Consider the following 14134-nt stretch of genomic DNA (forward strand, 5'->3'; position numbering starts at 1 on the left):
CTCTTTATTTTCCCTTCCCGTTTTTCAATACTTTCAGGAACAGAGAATTGGGACTGAGTTCCTTTGCCCTTGTTTGGTTCTGGTTGACCAGAAAGCAGGGGGAAAGCTGGGAATTCAGTGAGTTTGCAGGACCTTGGCGGCCCAGAGCTTTTTTAAAATTTATTTTTTAACGTTTATTTTTGAGAGACCAAGACAGAGCGTGAGTGGGGGAGGGGCAGAGAGAGAGGGAGACAGAATCCCAGGCCGGCTCCAGGCTCTGAGCTGTCAGCACCGAGCCTGACGCTGGGCTTGAACTCACGAGCCATGAGATCGTGACCTGAGCCGAAGTCGGATGCTTAACCGACTGAGCCACCCAGGTGCCCCCAGCCCAGAGCTTTTAACCAGATTGGGGAAATGGATTAAGAATTCGAGTATCCCAACTCTGCTTTTGAAACAAGGGTACACATTCTCAAGGTCGCTTCCCTTCAACACAGCTGTCAGCATACAAATCGCTGACCCAAGCACAGCCACTCTTTCCAAATACATCGTCCTAGCACAGCAGCAAACTAACTCCTCGGTCTTCCTTCCAGGGAGCGCCTACTCCCATGTTCCCACTGCGGGGGGCAGAGGCGAGTGTGATTCCAGGCAGCACGGGGGCCACCTGAGAACCACACTAGAAGCAACTTTCCGCCAGCCTTTCATTTCTTGAGCGCCAGCTGAGTGAAAGGTAGTCTAGAAAAAAGTTCCTTGACCCCATTGGCTGCCCAAGAAGTTGCCGGTGTGAATCCAGAGCCTCTTAGTGCTAAAGGGTTTTTCTGACTGTGGAGGGAGGCCCTGGGGAATTTATCCCGGAGGAGACTCCTCTGTTCCCTTTCTGGTCCTGAGACTGAGCATGAAGCAGCTGTGGGTTTAGACTCAGACGCCAGAAACCAGGCAGGAAGCTCCTGAACGTCCCCCCACCTCCTTGAGTCAGATGCTCCCCAATCCAGTCCCCGTGTGAGGCACCGCGGCCCGGCCAGAATGGGGCCCATCTCGCGTGCAAAGTGGTAGGAAGCCCGAGAGCTCCTTGGAACCACAGTGCTGGTGGGAGGGAAGTCATGACCAGGACCTCAAAATGGGGAAGGGACTCCTCTGCTCTCCCAGGGGCTGCAGGTGGAAAGCAGGAAAGGTGCTCTGCTGCTCCTCCCAAGGGAGCAGAAGCCCAAGCCTGTGCACCCGGCCCCGGCGCTGCTCCGTGAGGGGGCCTCCCTAACCGTTCTGTGGGTGCTGGCCGGCCGGGCCCAAGAACCGATGACAGAGCTGCCCAGATACGGAGCATCTTGGGAGACAGTTCTAGTTAATGCAAACTTTATTTATAAAAGACTCTTAAATTAGTTGTATCATGCCATGCATTCATACAGAATACAGTGACCCTTCAGGGCTACAGGGAGAAGAGCTCACAAACTCAAAGGAAAAACTATTAAAGTTTCTAATAGTTAAAAGCTAGGAAAGATCAGGACGACTTTACAAATGAGCAGTTAAAAATAAAAGACAAAGGCTATGGAGACTAGTCGGAGCTGAGAGGAGGGCAGCTGTTTACAAGTCTGTACACTAAACTACTACACGGACAGTCTTCTAGAGGCAGGGCGCTGGCGGAGAAGCAGAGTATGTACAACGACTCGCGCCGCGGCGGCTCCTCCCGGACCCGCGGTGTGTGCAGCCGGCCAGTCTGTGTGCTAGGCCTGCCAAGGCCCTTCGACTAGGAGGACTCCGAGTTTAGTGAACTGAAGCTGCGGGGTGCCGGGGGCTGGGGCGGCTTCACTTGCGACTGCTCTTTATTCTCTCCAGTCTCTTTTTCAAGTCGTCAATGTTAGCCGTGGAGGACGAGGACGTGGTCGTGGTTCCTGAAGAGTGAGTCTGGTGAGAATCCAGGTCCAAGTGCTGGTGCTGCTCCCGGGACTCCCGGAGCTGAGAGAGTTTGCTGTGCAGCATGTCTGTGGAAGAGGCAACCGTGGGAACTGCTGGTTTGGAGAGCAGAGAGGTCAGCGGAGGTCGGTCATCTTGCTGTGGAGACAAGGGGAGACACTGGTCAAGCGGGTCGGTGCGCAGCTCTGGAACGGCAGCGGCCACTCCGTCCCCGAGCCACACGGAAGGAAAGGAGCGGTACCTTTGTATTGTCCAGACCACACCGCTGTCGGAGGATTTTGAGTCTTTCCAGGTAGACCGACGGTCCCACCTCCTCTCCGTTTGTGTTACCAATGGAGGACACTGTGCTTGTGGGAGCAGACATACACGTGACCTCCGTCTGAGGGGAGATGCCTAGAGAGGAAGTGTGGAAAGGACACTCAAATGTACCCACGTCCCACTTCTAGACTGGCCTGGTTGATCTGCCACCACAGGGAACGATTTGGGACCTAGATATCGCCATTATAAAGACTGAAAAATCCAGAAGAGTCCATCTGGAGTTGGTGATAAAGGGTGCTCTGAAATACACAAGATAAGCTGAGCGAGAGCTTCAGGAGTCAACAGAGAAGAGCAGACTGTCAGTTGGGCCGGCCATCTACATCTGGGATATGAGGGGTTGGATCTTGTGACCCTACGCCGACCCGGGCCATCCAAAAGGCCCACGCCACTGCTGGGGCTACGGGAAGTGTCCAGCCGAGGAACCTAAGGACTTTAAATGTTGGCAACGATTAGACGAGGTCTGGACGAGGTGGCACACAGGAGGAAGTGCTTATTCAAACTGGGGGAGAGAGCAGGAGCTGAAGGCTACAGTGTATTCAAGGGGAAGAGGCGGAAACGGAGGTGTCCTACAAACACCCAAAGAAGGGACAGGAACGGGAGCATCTGTCACCCCAGCGTGGAGAGCAATATTCTGGCAGGAGACGGGGAGAAACCAAAAAAATCCGTCACAGTTCTTAAATTCCCGAGAAGGAACAATAACAAAATGCAGGCATTTAAAACACCCAAAGATAATGCGTTACAAGATGCATTATCGAAACCAAAAAGATAAGGTCCTGGGACGACAAACTTCCTTACGGTAAACCGAAGAGTCGCACACAAGATTCCTCTAGGAAAATAGGAATCCCTAATGTAAACGTGAGGAGAATGCTCTGACGGAGAGTGAACAAAGAAGGACGTGAGAGTCAGTGGCGAGGGACGTGTGAATACTTTCCACACAAAACCGCTCAGGCATCAGTGGGGACACGCACGTGTGTTGCAAATGTGCTGTTCGGGCCCAAAGTATCAAATGTTGGATGCCACCAGAGAGGACTTTGGGAGTGAGAAAAGGGGGCTCTACCTCGACCAAGCAAACTATGGTATGTCCGCTTACCACTTCCAACACCCCACATAACACAGTATCTACTAGGTTAATTGTTCGGCGTCTGTCTCTACCCTTGTGGATTATTTATTAATTTATTATCTATTATTTATTTGTTAGTTTACGTATTTGAGACAGAGAAGTGGGGCTCATTCGAGGCTCGTGTTTATACCCAAAGCAGGGCTCGAGCTCACCAACTGTGAGATCAAGACCTGAGCCAAGTCAGATGCTTAATGACTGAGCCACCCGGGCGCCCTACTCTGGTGGATGTGAAATTCTAGCAGAGGCTTCTCTCTGTTTGCTGCCTGGCACACACAACAGTACTTGCCGAGTGATAGGAACGAAAGCTTCTCTGAATGTTAAGCTGAAACATTACTTCCCCACATTAGAAAAGCCAAGTATCTGCAAATTACTGCTCACAGGATCTAGAGACAAAGGAAGACCTTGAAGGTGTCAGTTATAGAAAAGAGCTGTCAAGGGCCTTATTACACCAAAAGAGAGATCTCTGTCACCATGCAGAGTAGAGCTCTCACATTTGTCCTGCATCTAGTTCTCTGAAACTCCTCCTCTAACATTCCCAAATTTGTTTGCCTGAAAAACCGTGTTCCTTTGTGGTTTTCACACTTGATCTTAGCCAAAAGGCTGAGAAGCCATCCTTTGTGGTTTTCAGATTCCAGTCATGTTCTCTCTCACCACGTATCTTGCTAGGCTGAAGCTTCAGTTATATTCTCTGAAATTATTTTTCACTTCTTCTCAACACCTTAAATTATGCCTCTCCAAGACCTTAAGATGTCTTTTCTTGAAGTGTAATGAGCAGAATGTCTACATATGGACATACCGTGGTTTGCTTGATCAAGGGGTGGGGAGTAGATGACGAATTTTAAGGAAGGTCTCGCTGAGACAGTGGTGTCTGGACAAGCATCTGATGGAACAAAGAGAGCCAGTCACAAGACCATCTTGTGGAAGAGCAATCTACATGTAAGAAACGGTTGGTGCAAAGGTCTAAGCAGGTACATAAATGCCTGGTGTGTTCCGGAACAGCAAGGAGGCTGGTGGGGGCTGGAGTATTCGGAATGGGAGTCGGAGTGGGTAGAAGACGCGGCTCTAGTGGTGGCCTTACGCGTAGGACCTCGCAGATCTCTAGAAGGCCTTTTGCTGAGAAAGGGAGAGCCTTTGGGAAACATTTGAGAAGTACTGTTTTGGTGCTATGCGTGGAAATGGGAAGGCGACAGTGGAGGCAAGGGGTCAGCATGAAGAACAGTGCCATAAACCAGGTGAGCGATGACGACTCTCACACCAGGGCAGTGGCCGTGAAGGTCATGAGAAGAGTGTGTGGATTCTGTACATGGTTTGCAGGCAGAGCCAAAAGGATTTCCCGACAGAGAGGAAGACAAGACTCAAAGGCTCTGGGTCTAAGCAAACCAGAAGGACAAAGTTGCCATCACCTGAGATGGACAAGAAAGGAAACAGCAGGTCTCCTCCTGGCTTGGAGGAATATCTGGAGCTTAGCAGTGACATGTTGAGTTTACAATGCCCACTAGAGACCCAAGTGGAGGCATCATGCAGGATGTAGCTGTTGGGATTAGGAAGAAGGTCTGAGCTGGACCCAAAACAACACTGGGCCTCTCTGGCACGTAAACGGTATCTCAAGTGATGAGACTACATGGATTAGTTACGGGAATGAGAGTAAGAAGAGATGGTTACCGACTGAAGCCTGGGGAGCGCCAACATGAAGAGTTCAAGGAGAGGAAGAATCGGAGACCAAGAAGGAAGAGGCCAGGAAGGCTGCGTAGGAGGAGACCAAAGAGAGCATGGACAACTAGAAGCCCAGAGAAGAAATGGTTTCAAGGGCAGGGAACACTGTCCTTGTCAAACACTGATGATGGGTCAAGTCAGGTGACAGAGGTGACCACTGTCTGTAGCCATGTGAACATCGCTGGTGACCATTAAATATTGAGGAGCACAGGCATTAATTTAAATGTGTCAAAGCCTCCAGTTCCTGAGCTGGGAGATATTTTGAACTCATCCCTGAAGCTACTAGAGGAAACCACACCTGTTGATGAGGGAATGCGGCCTTTGCCTTCTCTCTCCATCTCAATCACCCGAAGGCCTCTTTCAACATAGCTCTGGAAGAACTGGGAGGAATTTTTCAGAAATGGTTCAATGTCGGCATCTGAATATTTCTTCTTATATTCATATAACTCTGCTAGGCCCTGGTTAATAAGAAAAAGGAAGAGGAGGGAGAAATTAGTCAGTGGCCCTTCTCTATAAAGCAGAAGCCCATTTGGCTAGACCCTTCCCCTTTTACCTCTTTGGTGTTCTCTTTAGAGCCAATCTTCTTAAAAATCTCAGCCAAGAAATCATTCACTTTGGCCTTTGATGATTTTTCATCCTGAAATTGAAAGGCACAACGGACCGGCTAGACCCGAGTCATTAATTAGGAACCCCCCATGGTTGGATAAGAACTAAAGATATCTCAAAATCCAGACCTTACTGGTATGTTCCTGTGGCTAACAGAAGCACCAATGTCTAGAGTGGAAAACACTAACATTCTGAGTTACTGAATGCCTCCAGCTGCAGCTTTTCAACTAAACTTGAGTAGGAAGGACCTTGGCCCATTCCTCCCTAATTAAGTAGAGCTCACAGTGGATTTATGTGGCAACCAAAGCCTTAAGCACAAGTACAGAAACCTTTCTTAGGGACCAAGAGGCACATGGTTAGAACTAGTTCATATTTGAAAACTTAAAGGTGGAAAATGGTTATGACACCTCAGCAGGAGAGTGGTCCCATCCCTGAGCCTTAACCTTAGACCCTCAGAAAGATGGGCTCCAGCGTTTACATCTGTGACAGGATCACCACCCTTAGTCTTTCGAGTCAGGACACTTACTATTCGAGATGCTCCCTTTTCTGTTTCCTTATCAGACTTGCTCCCGGTCTGGTCCATGCTGTGCTTCATCATCCGGCAGAGGTGGGCCTCCAGCTCAGATTCGTTCTTGTTGTCAATCATTGTTAGGTGGTCTAGGATCTGTGGGAGACAGACGCGCATTGAAATGGCAGCAATGGCGTGATGTTCTCTCAAGCTCCCTCAGGGACCAGCTGCTGTTCTCACATACCTTGGGCCCTTTTAATTTGCATAAAGTGTGCAGCAGCGTCTTTAGGGTCCTTATGGGAAATTCACTTTTGCATTGCTTCAGTTTCTCTTTGGGGAAGACCTTCATGAAAATATGTATGTCCAGAAGAATTCTGTCCAGATTAATGCTGTTGATGGTATCAGGCAAGAGTCGAACCATTCTCCAGAGACACTATTGGAAAAAGAAACAAAGTTAGGAGGAGTGGCTGAAGAATGAGGATCACTCCTGGTACCATTCACCTGTCCCAAGCTCTGTGGTCACTTCCAAAAGATGGTCAGGGATATAAGTGTGGAACACCACCATGCCTTTTGAGTTCCGCTGCTATAACATGAACAATTTCACTCATTTCAAGCACATCACGGCAAGAGTGTGACCAGCCATCCATGTAATCATCCCCACACCTCCTTCACACTCCCTGGAAACGGGGGCCTTGGTGAGAAGGTATGGAGAATCGGGTGTGGAACCCAACAGTACAGCAGTTCATACAGCTTAACCAAACCTGACCCCAGGACACAGACTCAATTACAGTGTAATAACAATGTTATAATGTTGCAGATACGTTCACTTAGGGTTTTCCGTTCAAGAGGCTAAAATATTACAGGACAGGGCTATACTTACTATTTCCCAAAAAGGTATAACATTTGTCTCATGAAACTAATTGCCTTTTGCTTCTAGGATAATTCGTCTTTCCCTTTTCATTGTTTGAGGCCAAGAACTGTTCAGGCCTGAGCCTGGGGTATAAACTCGAGACCAAGTATATTTTTTTCAGGTGTTCCTTGGTTGATTTGAGTCTATGTCTTACTTTCAACTCCCCTCTCTGCACACTTTAACAAGTATTGCATTTTGGAAAGAAAAGAGATCAAAGTATTTCAACTTTACCTTCATAACAAGCTCTGAGAATTTGGGAGAACTGGCTGTTGCTAGCAGGCTGTCTTGGAGCAAAACAAGTAGGGCACTAGAAAAAAAAATCCCAACATGGTAACATTAATAAGTTTCAAACGTGCATTCCAATTAAAACCAATAGTTGAAAGGCCAAGTGTAAATATTCTGTATCCATCTAACAAATTGAGAGCCTATGGATCAGGATTGTCTCTGATTACTTGACATTCAGCTATAAAGAAAATAAACATCAATCATTTAAGCTTTCTCAGTTACTACTTGGTAAATGGTAAAGCTTGTCACTATTTTTCATTGTCACTGGTAGCTGAGAAAGAAATGTACCTGAAATGTACGTGGAAGGAGAGGTAATCAACAAACATGATAGTTCTATTCTAGAAAATTCTTTGTAATTTTTTTTAAAGTTTATGTATTTTGAGAGACAGTGCAAGTGGGGGAGGAACAGAGACAGGGAGACAGAGAATCCCAAGTAGGCTCTGCACCGTCAGCTTGGAGCCCATTGTGGGGGCTCAAACTCATGAAACCATGAGATCATGACCTGAGCAGAAACCATGAGTCAGATGCTTAACTGACTGAGCCACCCAGGCGTCCCTATTCTAGAAAAGTCTTGATGCTGGCTGGCTTACTAAGTTGTTACTAGTTTTAGCTGCTGTCTCGGGTCAGAACACTTTAGGTTCATGAGGAAGAGAAGAGTAATAAACAAACTTATTAGGCAAACCTAAAGTTATAATTGGTCTTAGTGACTTTGGTTTCCATGGGTAGACAAAAGAGAGGCTGTTTCAGGCTCAAATGGTGAGAGCATGGATATACCTCAGGATGTTGGTCTGGTCTGACTTCTCCAGAACCTTCACCACCAAGAGGTTCACAGAGCGGATCACCTGTTGTCCTTCCTCTAGATCTTCAATCCTAGAGTCCAGCATTAAGGTGATGAGGCCATGCATCAGGTCTTTCAGTACTCCAGTGGAGGCCTCCCGGGCAAGGCTTTCTATCTGAAACAGCTATCCAATCATACTTGTGTTAGGCATGAAAGCCAATATATAAAACAAAGAAGATAAATGTGGGTGGCACATTCTAGTAAACAGTTACACTGTATTAAAAAAAAATGCAGAGTATTAGGGGGAAAAAAACCATCAGACTTCCTCAAATCTCCAGAAATAGCCAAAACTAATTGGAGTGCTTCTTCCTTCCTGTTGTAAAAGTACTTTCTGTGTGAGTAGTTATCTGTGACAATGCAACCAGGGGTCCTACCATGCCTAATGAAGACACTGGCAGGAAGCAGAAATCTAGGTAGTATGTAAGCATTCTATTTTGTGTCCTAACAGTAAGGCACCCAACATCTAATGAAAGTAGTCCGTAGTCTGCAAGTAAAACTCTGTAAGTGATGTAGGATTCAACGGAACACCTACACAGATTCAGGTTCTAGAACCCAGGTAGGATGAGACTGAAAAGAAGCTCATGTTCTGTAGAGGTGGCCTTACCGAAATCATGTTGCCAATGATACAGCTATAAAGCTTGATGATTTCATCTTTCTCCAATTTCTCATCTGCCATATGTGTGTTGTAGATGAGTCTTAGCTGCATGAACGTGGCTATCAGAAACTGATCAATATGGCCAGACATAGCTTCAGCTTTGTCTTCCTGTCTCAGGACCTCATCGATCTGGTAACAAAAACCCCAAGATATGTTAACTAAAATTAAAAACAAAAACAACAAAACAACCCCCAAGATACAGTCTCCAAGCTTCATACTTAGAAGTAGCAGGAAAATGTTATGTCTGTAATATTTATTAGCAAAGTACTTATAATAATATCTAACCTAGAAAAAAAAATCCAGTCACTTTACACATAAATAACTAGTCCTTAGGGATTCAAACACTCAGCAGATACTAACTGAGCAAGATACTGTTAGGTAAATTAGTCACAGATCCTATTGTAAAAGGTTCACTATCTAGAAGATTAGGGAATATAATCCCTATGTTTAAATGTCTCATCTATTAAAGTGAATACCCATCATCTCATTTGATCATTCAACAGCTCTGGAGAATCAGTAAGGTAAGTTAGTAAGATCTCCATTTACTACATGAGAAAAGCAAGGCTCAGAAAGATCAGACTACTTAGTCCAAACTCAAAACTCAAGTTTTCCCACATCCTGATTCTGGTGTTCTTTTTGGTTTGGTACATTGGTTGTCACTAACAGTAAAATGCACTACTGTGGGTAAAACATGTATTTCCCATTCACTACTGTAAAAATACCTTATTTTTATGATTACATAAATACCACCCAGAGACAAACATGTCAATCTTCAATGACCGCCCCCTCCCCCATCTTTTTTAAGAGAGCATGAGAATGGGGGAGAGGGAGAGGGGGAGAGAGAGAGAGAGAGAGAGGCATACACTGGGAGAGAATCTCAAACAGGCTCCACACTTGGCACAGAGCCCAACTCAGGGCTCCGTCCCAAGACCCTGGAATCATGAGCTGAAATCAAGAGTCGGACACTCAACCGACTGACACGCCCAGGCACCCCTAATGACCCTACTTTCCGGCAGGGTTGTCCTATTGTGCAACTCCAGGGAGCACCATTTTGACAGACTGCAGTGGGAGTGGTGCCTGCTGGTGTTGTGGAAGCCAGGAGTCCTCCTTTCATTTGCATCTTTATGCGTGTCATACCTCATTGGCACATACAATTTTATATAACTGGAGCTGTTTAACAACGTTGTGTCAACAAAGACACCATAAAAAATACTTCCCCCCCCCCCCCCCCCCAGGGAGAAGCTTACCCTTTTTCTAAGGTAATTAACATTAACAACCTGGTCCACATCCTTTCACATTCACAGAGTCATATACAACCACATGTGCATGCACAAATGGGGTCAAGGTTTAGGTTGTTTATTTTAAAGAGGATTATAGTTCATACACTTCTCTGCATCTAGCTTTTCTAGCACAACAGAAAATTATGAAATTCCCCAAAGGCCACAGGAATAGCTCTATTTTTAAAGACTACATTAACAGTCCACATATGCATGTGCCAAAGTTTACTCAATTGTTCCCTTACTAACTTTCAATGTGTTTCCGGTTTGGTTATTTTGTTTACTATAAATAAGGTTTCAATAAACATCTTTGTACATGTATCCTAATATACTTGTGTTTTTATTTCTAAAAGAACGATACATTTCAAATGATGGCATAATACATATTACTATGTGGTTTTCTTTAAAAAGGCACATTGGGGCTCCCAGGTGGCATGCAACGTCCATCCGACTCTTGGTTTCAGCTCAGGTCATGATCCCAGGGTCATGGGATCAAGCTGAGTTGGGCTCTGTGCTGAGTGGAGCTTGCTTGGGATTCTCATTCTCTCTCTCTCTCTCCTGCCCCTCTCCCCTGTTCACACGCAAACTCATGCTTTCTCTCTCTCAAATTAAAAAAAAAGGCACTAACATTGCATTTGCATTTCTACATTTAATGCACAAGTACTGTTTTTCCACAAGCTCTACTGGCTGTATGTTATTACGCTTTTTATTTTTTGCCACTCTGATGGCAAAACATGCTATCTTATTGTTACTTTAGGCTCCACGCCCAGTGTGGAGTCCAAAGGAGGGCTTGAACTGATGACCCTGAGATTAAGATCTGAGCTGAGATCAACAATCAGACACTTAACAAACTGAGCCACCCAGGGGTCCCTTATTGTTACTTTAATTTGCATTTTGTGGCAAAGGAGGGCCTGGACCTCTTTTCACATATTTACTGGCCGTTTGGATATCTTGTGTGATTTGCCTATTCACATCCTTCAGTCATTTTTCTATGGGGTTCTCCTTTTCTCAAGAGTTAATAAAAGCTCTGTTTAGTGTAGCTATTAATCCTTTATTGGTCATCTGGGTTGCAAATATATTCCACAATACGTACGCAATATACTACTTGTTTACTGATAGTATATGGTAGATTTCTGCAGATTAAAATCTTAAAATTTTATATGTTCGAATGTGTCTTTTCTTATTCTTCTTAGGTTTCCTTCCTTGTTTTTTAATGTTTTCCCCAAGTCCCTGGTTATTTCAAAAATTTAGGGGGGGGGTGATGAATTGTTTAATATTTTCACAGGGTTACTTTTTTTTTGTTTTTTTTATCTCTTCCACATCTATGGTTGGCTCCTTCCTCATTCCTGATACCTATTTTTGTTCTCTAGTCAGTCTATTAAGGAATTTGTTTTGTTTTACAAGAAACAAATTAAGAGTTGTTATTTTAAAAATCCATCTTAGGGGCGCTTGGCTGGCTCAGTCAGATGAGCGTGTGATTGTTGGGTCTTGGGGTTGTGAGTTCGAGTCCCATGTTGGGTATAGACATTATGAATAAACAAACTGAAAAAATAAACATCCATCTCATGAACTATAGCTTTATTATCTCCTTTCAGATATTTTTTATTTTTTATTTTTCTAACTTCTGATAAGTACTAAGTTACTTCATTTTAGCTTTTTTCTAATAGCAAATGCATTTCAGGCAATATATTTTTCATTTTCTTTCTTTTTATTTTTTTTGTGTGTGGATATCCAATTGTCCCCGTATAATTTATTGAAAAGACTTTCCTTTCCTTACTGTTGAACACTTCAGTGACACATTAGTTATAAATCTATTGCGCCTATATGCATGTATTTATTTGTGGGTTTTTTAATTCTGTTCCATTGAGTCTAGTTCATTATTTTTATGTCAATATCACATTGTCTTAATTACTATAGCTATACTATACTTAAAAAAATTTTTTTTAATTTACATCCAAGTTAGTTAGCATATAATGCAACAATGATTTTAGGAGTAGATTCTTTAATGCCCCTTACCTGTTTAGCCCATTCACCCTCCCACAACCTCTCCAATAACCCTTTGTTTGTTCTCCATATTTAAGAGTCTCTTATGTTTTGTCCCCCTTGCTGTTTTTATATTTGCTTCCCTTCCCTTGTGTTCATCTGTTCTGTATCTTAAATTCCTCATATGAGTGAAAGTTATATCTGTCTTTCTCTAATTTCACTTAGCATAACACCCTCCAGTTCCATCCACGTGGTTGCAAATGGCAAGATTTCATTCTTTTTGATTGCTGAGTAATACTCCATTGTATATATATCTACTACATCTTTATCCATTCTCCATAGATGGACATGTGGGCTTTTTCCATACCTTGGCTATTGTTGATAGTGCTGCTATGAACTTTGGGGTGCATGTGCCCCTTTGAAACAGCATACCTGTATCCCTTGGATAAATACCTAGTAGTGCAATTGTTGGGTTGTAGGGTAGTTCTATTTTTAATTTTCTGAGGAACCTCCATACTGTTTTCCAGAGTGGCTGCACCAGTTTGCATTCCCACCAGTGGTGCAACAGAGATCCTCTTTCTCCGCATCCTTGCCAACATCTGTCCTTGCCTGAGTTGTAAATGTTAGCCATTCTGACAGGTGTGAGGTGGTATCTCATTGTGGTTCTGATTTGTATTTTCCTGATGATGAGTGATGTTGAGCATTCTTTCATGTGTTGGTTGGCTATCTGGATGTCTTCTTTGGAGAAATGTCTATTCATGTTTTTTGCCCATTTCTTCACTGGATTATTTGTTTTTTGGGTGTTGAGTTAGATAAGTTCTTTATAGATTTTGGATACTAACCTTTTATCTGATAGGTTGTTTGCAAATATCTTCTCCCATTCTTGTCGGTTGCATTTTAGTTTTGCTGATTGTTTCCTGTGGTGTGCAGACGATTTTTATTTTGAGGAGATCCCAATAGTTCATTTTTGCTTTTGTTTCCCTTGCCTCTGGAGACGTGTTGAGTAAGAAGTTGCTGAGGCCAAGATCAAAGAGGTTTTTGCCTGCTTTCTCCTCGAGGACTTTGATGGCTTCCTGTCTTACATTTAGGTCTTTCATCCATTTTGAGTTTCTTTTTGTGTATGATGTAAGAAAGTGGTCCAGGTTCATTTTTCTGCATGTCGCTGTCCAGCCTTCCCAGTACCACTTGCTGAAGAGACCATCTTTATTCCATTGGATATTCTTTCCTGCTTTGTCAAAGATTAGTTGGACATACATTTGTGGGTCCATTTCTGGGTTCTCTATTCTGTTCCATTGATCTGAGTGTCTGTTTTTGTGCCAGCAATATATTTTTCTGAGTTCAGTAGTTTCACTACAGGTTTAGAGGGAAATGCTTTCCTACTATTCACTATTAAGAGTTTTTTGGTTTTTTAATCAAAGGGTTAGTCAGGAGGGTGTTTCATACTTTTTCCAAGTGGCCATTATTTTTTGTGATATTATTTATTAAAAAGTCTGTTGGGTTACCAATAAAGAATCTGGTGAGTATATCTTTTACTACAACAGTTGTTAAGATATAAAAAAATACAGATATTTTCAGAGACTGTAAAATTCTATGTACACATATATTAAGTCCGGTTTACTGTTTACTAATACTATTTTATTAAGGTTTAACAACGTCAATACAATATACAAATCCTAACAGTACATCTTAATGAAATTCTATACATATGCATCTGTATACCTGCCATTAGAACAAGCTATAGGACATTGGTTGCACCCAAAGCCCTCTTCCTGCCCCTCCAAGCTGGTAAGCTGGTATCCTGCCTTTCACCAGGGGTTACTACTATTCTATCTGGTTTTTCCTTTAAAAAAAAAAAAAAAAACATTCTGACCTCTAACTGGTTAAGAATTATTTCATTCCCATGTCCTTATCTTTCATCTACTACATCTGTCCCAATTCTCTCAACCTATAACTTGTTTGTTTGTTTGTTTGTTTATTTATTTATTTTAAAGTAGGCTCTACACCCAACATGGGGCTTGAACTCACAACGCTGAGATC

At 43.7% G+C, this 14134-nt stretch overlaps 1 protein-coding gene across 4 annotated transcripts in view; it reads right to left on the reverse strand.

Annotated features, from left to right (window-relative positions):
• Positions 1 to 1309: 1309 nt before the first annotated feature.
• CKAP5 (cytoskeleton associated protein 5) overlaps positions 1310 to 14134 on the reverse strand; it is a 113183-nt gene continuing 100358 nt past the window's right edge. For all 4 annotated transcript variants that reach the window (XM_011286866.3, XM_019812357.2, XM_019812359.3 and 1 more), the window contains 9 exons: positions 8787 to 8966; positions 8119 to 8306; positions 7291 to 7366; positions 6394 to 6582; positions 6168 to 6305; positions 5589 to 5672; positions 5334 to 5493; positions 2126 to 2277; positions 1310 to 2022 (listed from right to left, as the gene is read on the reverse strand). In XM_011286866.3, the coding sequence (XP_011285168.1) occupies positions 1777 to 2022; positions 2126 to 2277; positions 5334 to 5493; positions 5589 to 5672; positions 6168 to 6305; positions 6394 to 6582; positions 7291 to 7366; positions 8119 to 8306; positions 8787 to 8966 (1413 nt within the window). In that variant the 3' untranslated portion in view covers positions 1310 to 1776. The remainder of the gene's footprint in view (positions 2023 to 2125; positions 2278 to 5333; positions 5494 to 5588; positions 5673 to 6167; positions 6306 to 6393; positions 6583 to 7290; positions 7367 to 8118; positions 8307 to 8786; positions 8967 to 14134) is intronic.

Source organism: Felis catus, chromosome D1 (genome assembly GCF_018350175.1).
Source record: "Felis catus isolate Fca126 chromosome D1, F.catus_Fca126_mat1.0, whole genome shotgun sequence".
NCBI classification, from domain to species: Eukaryota; Metazoa; Chordata; class Mammalia; order Carnivora; family Felidae; genus Felis; species Felis catus.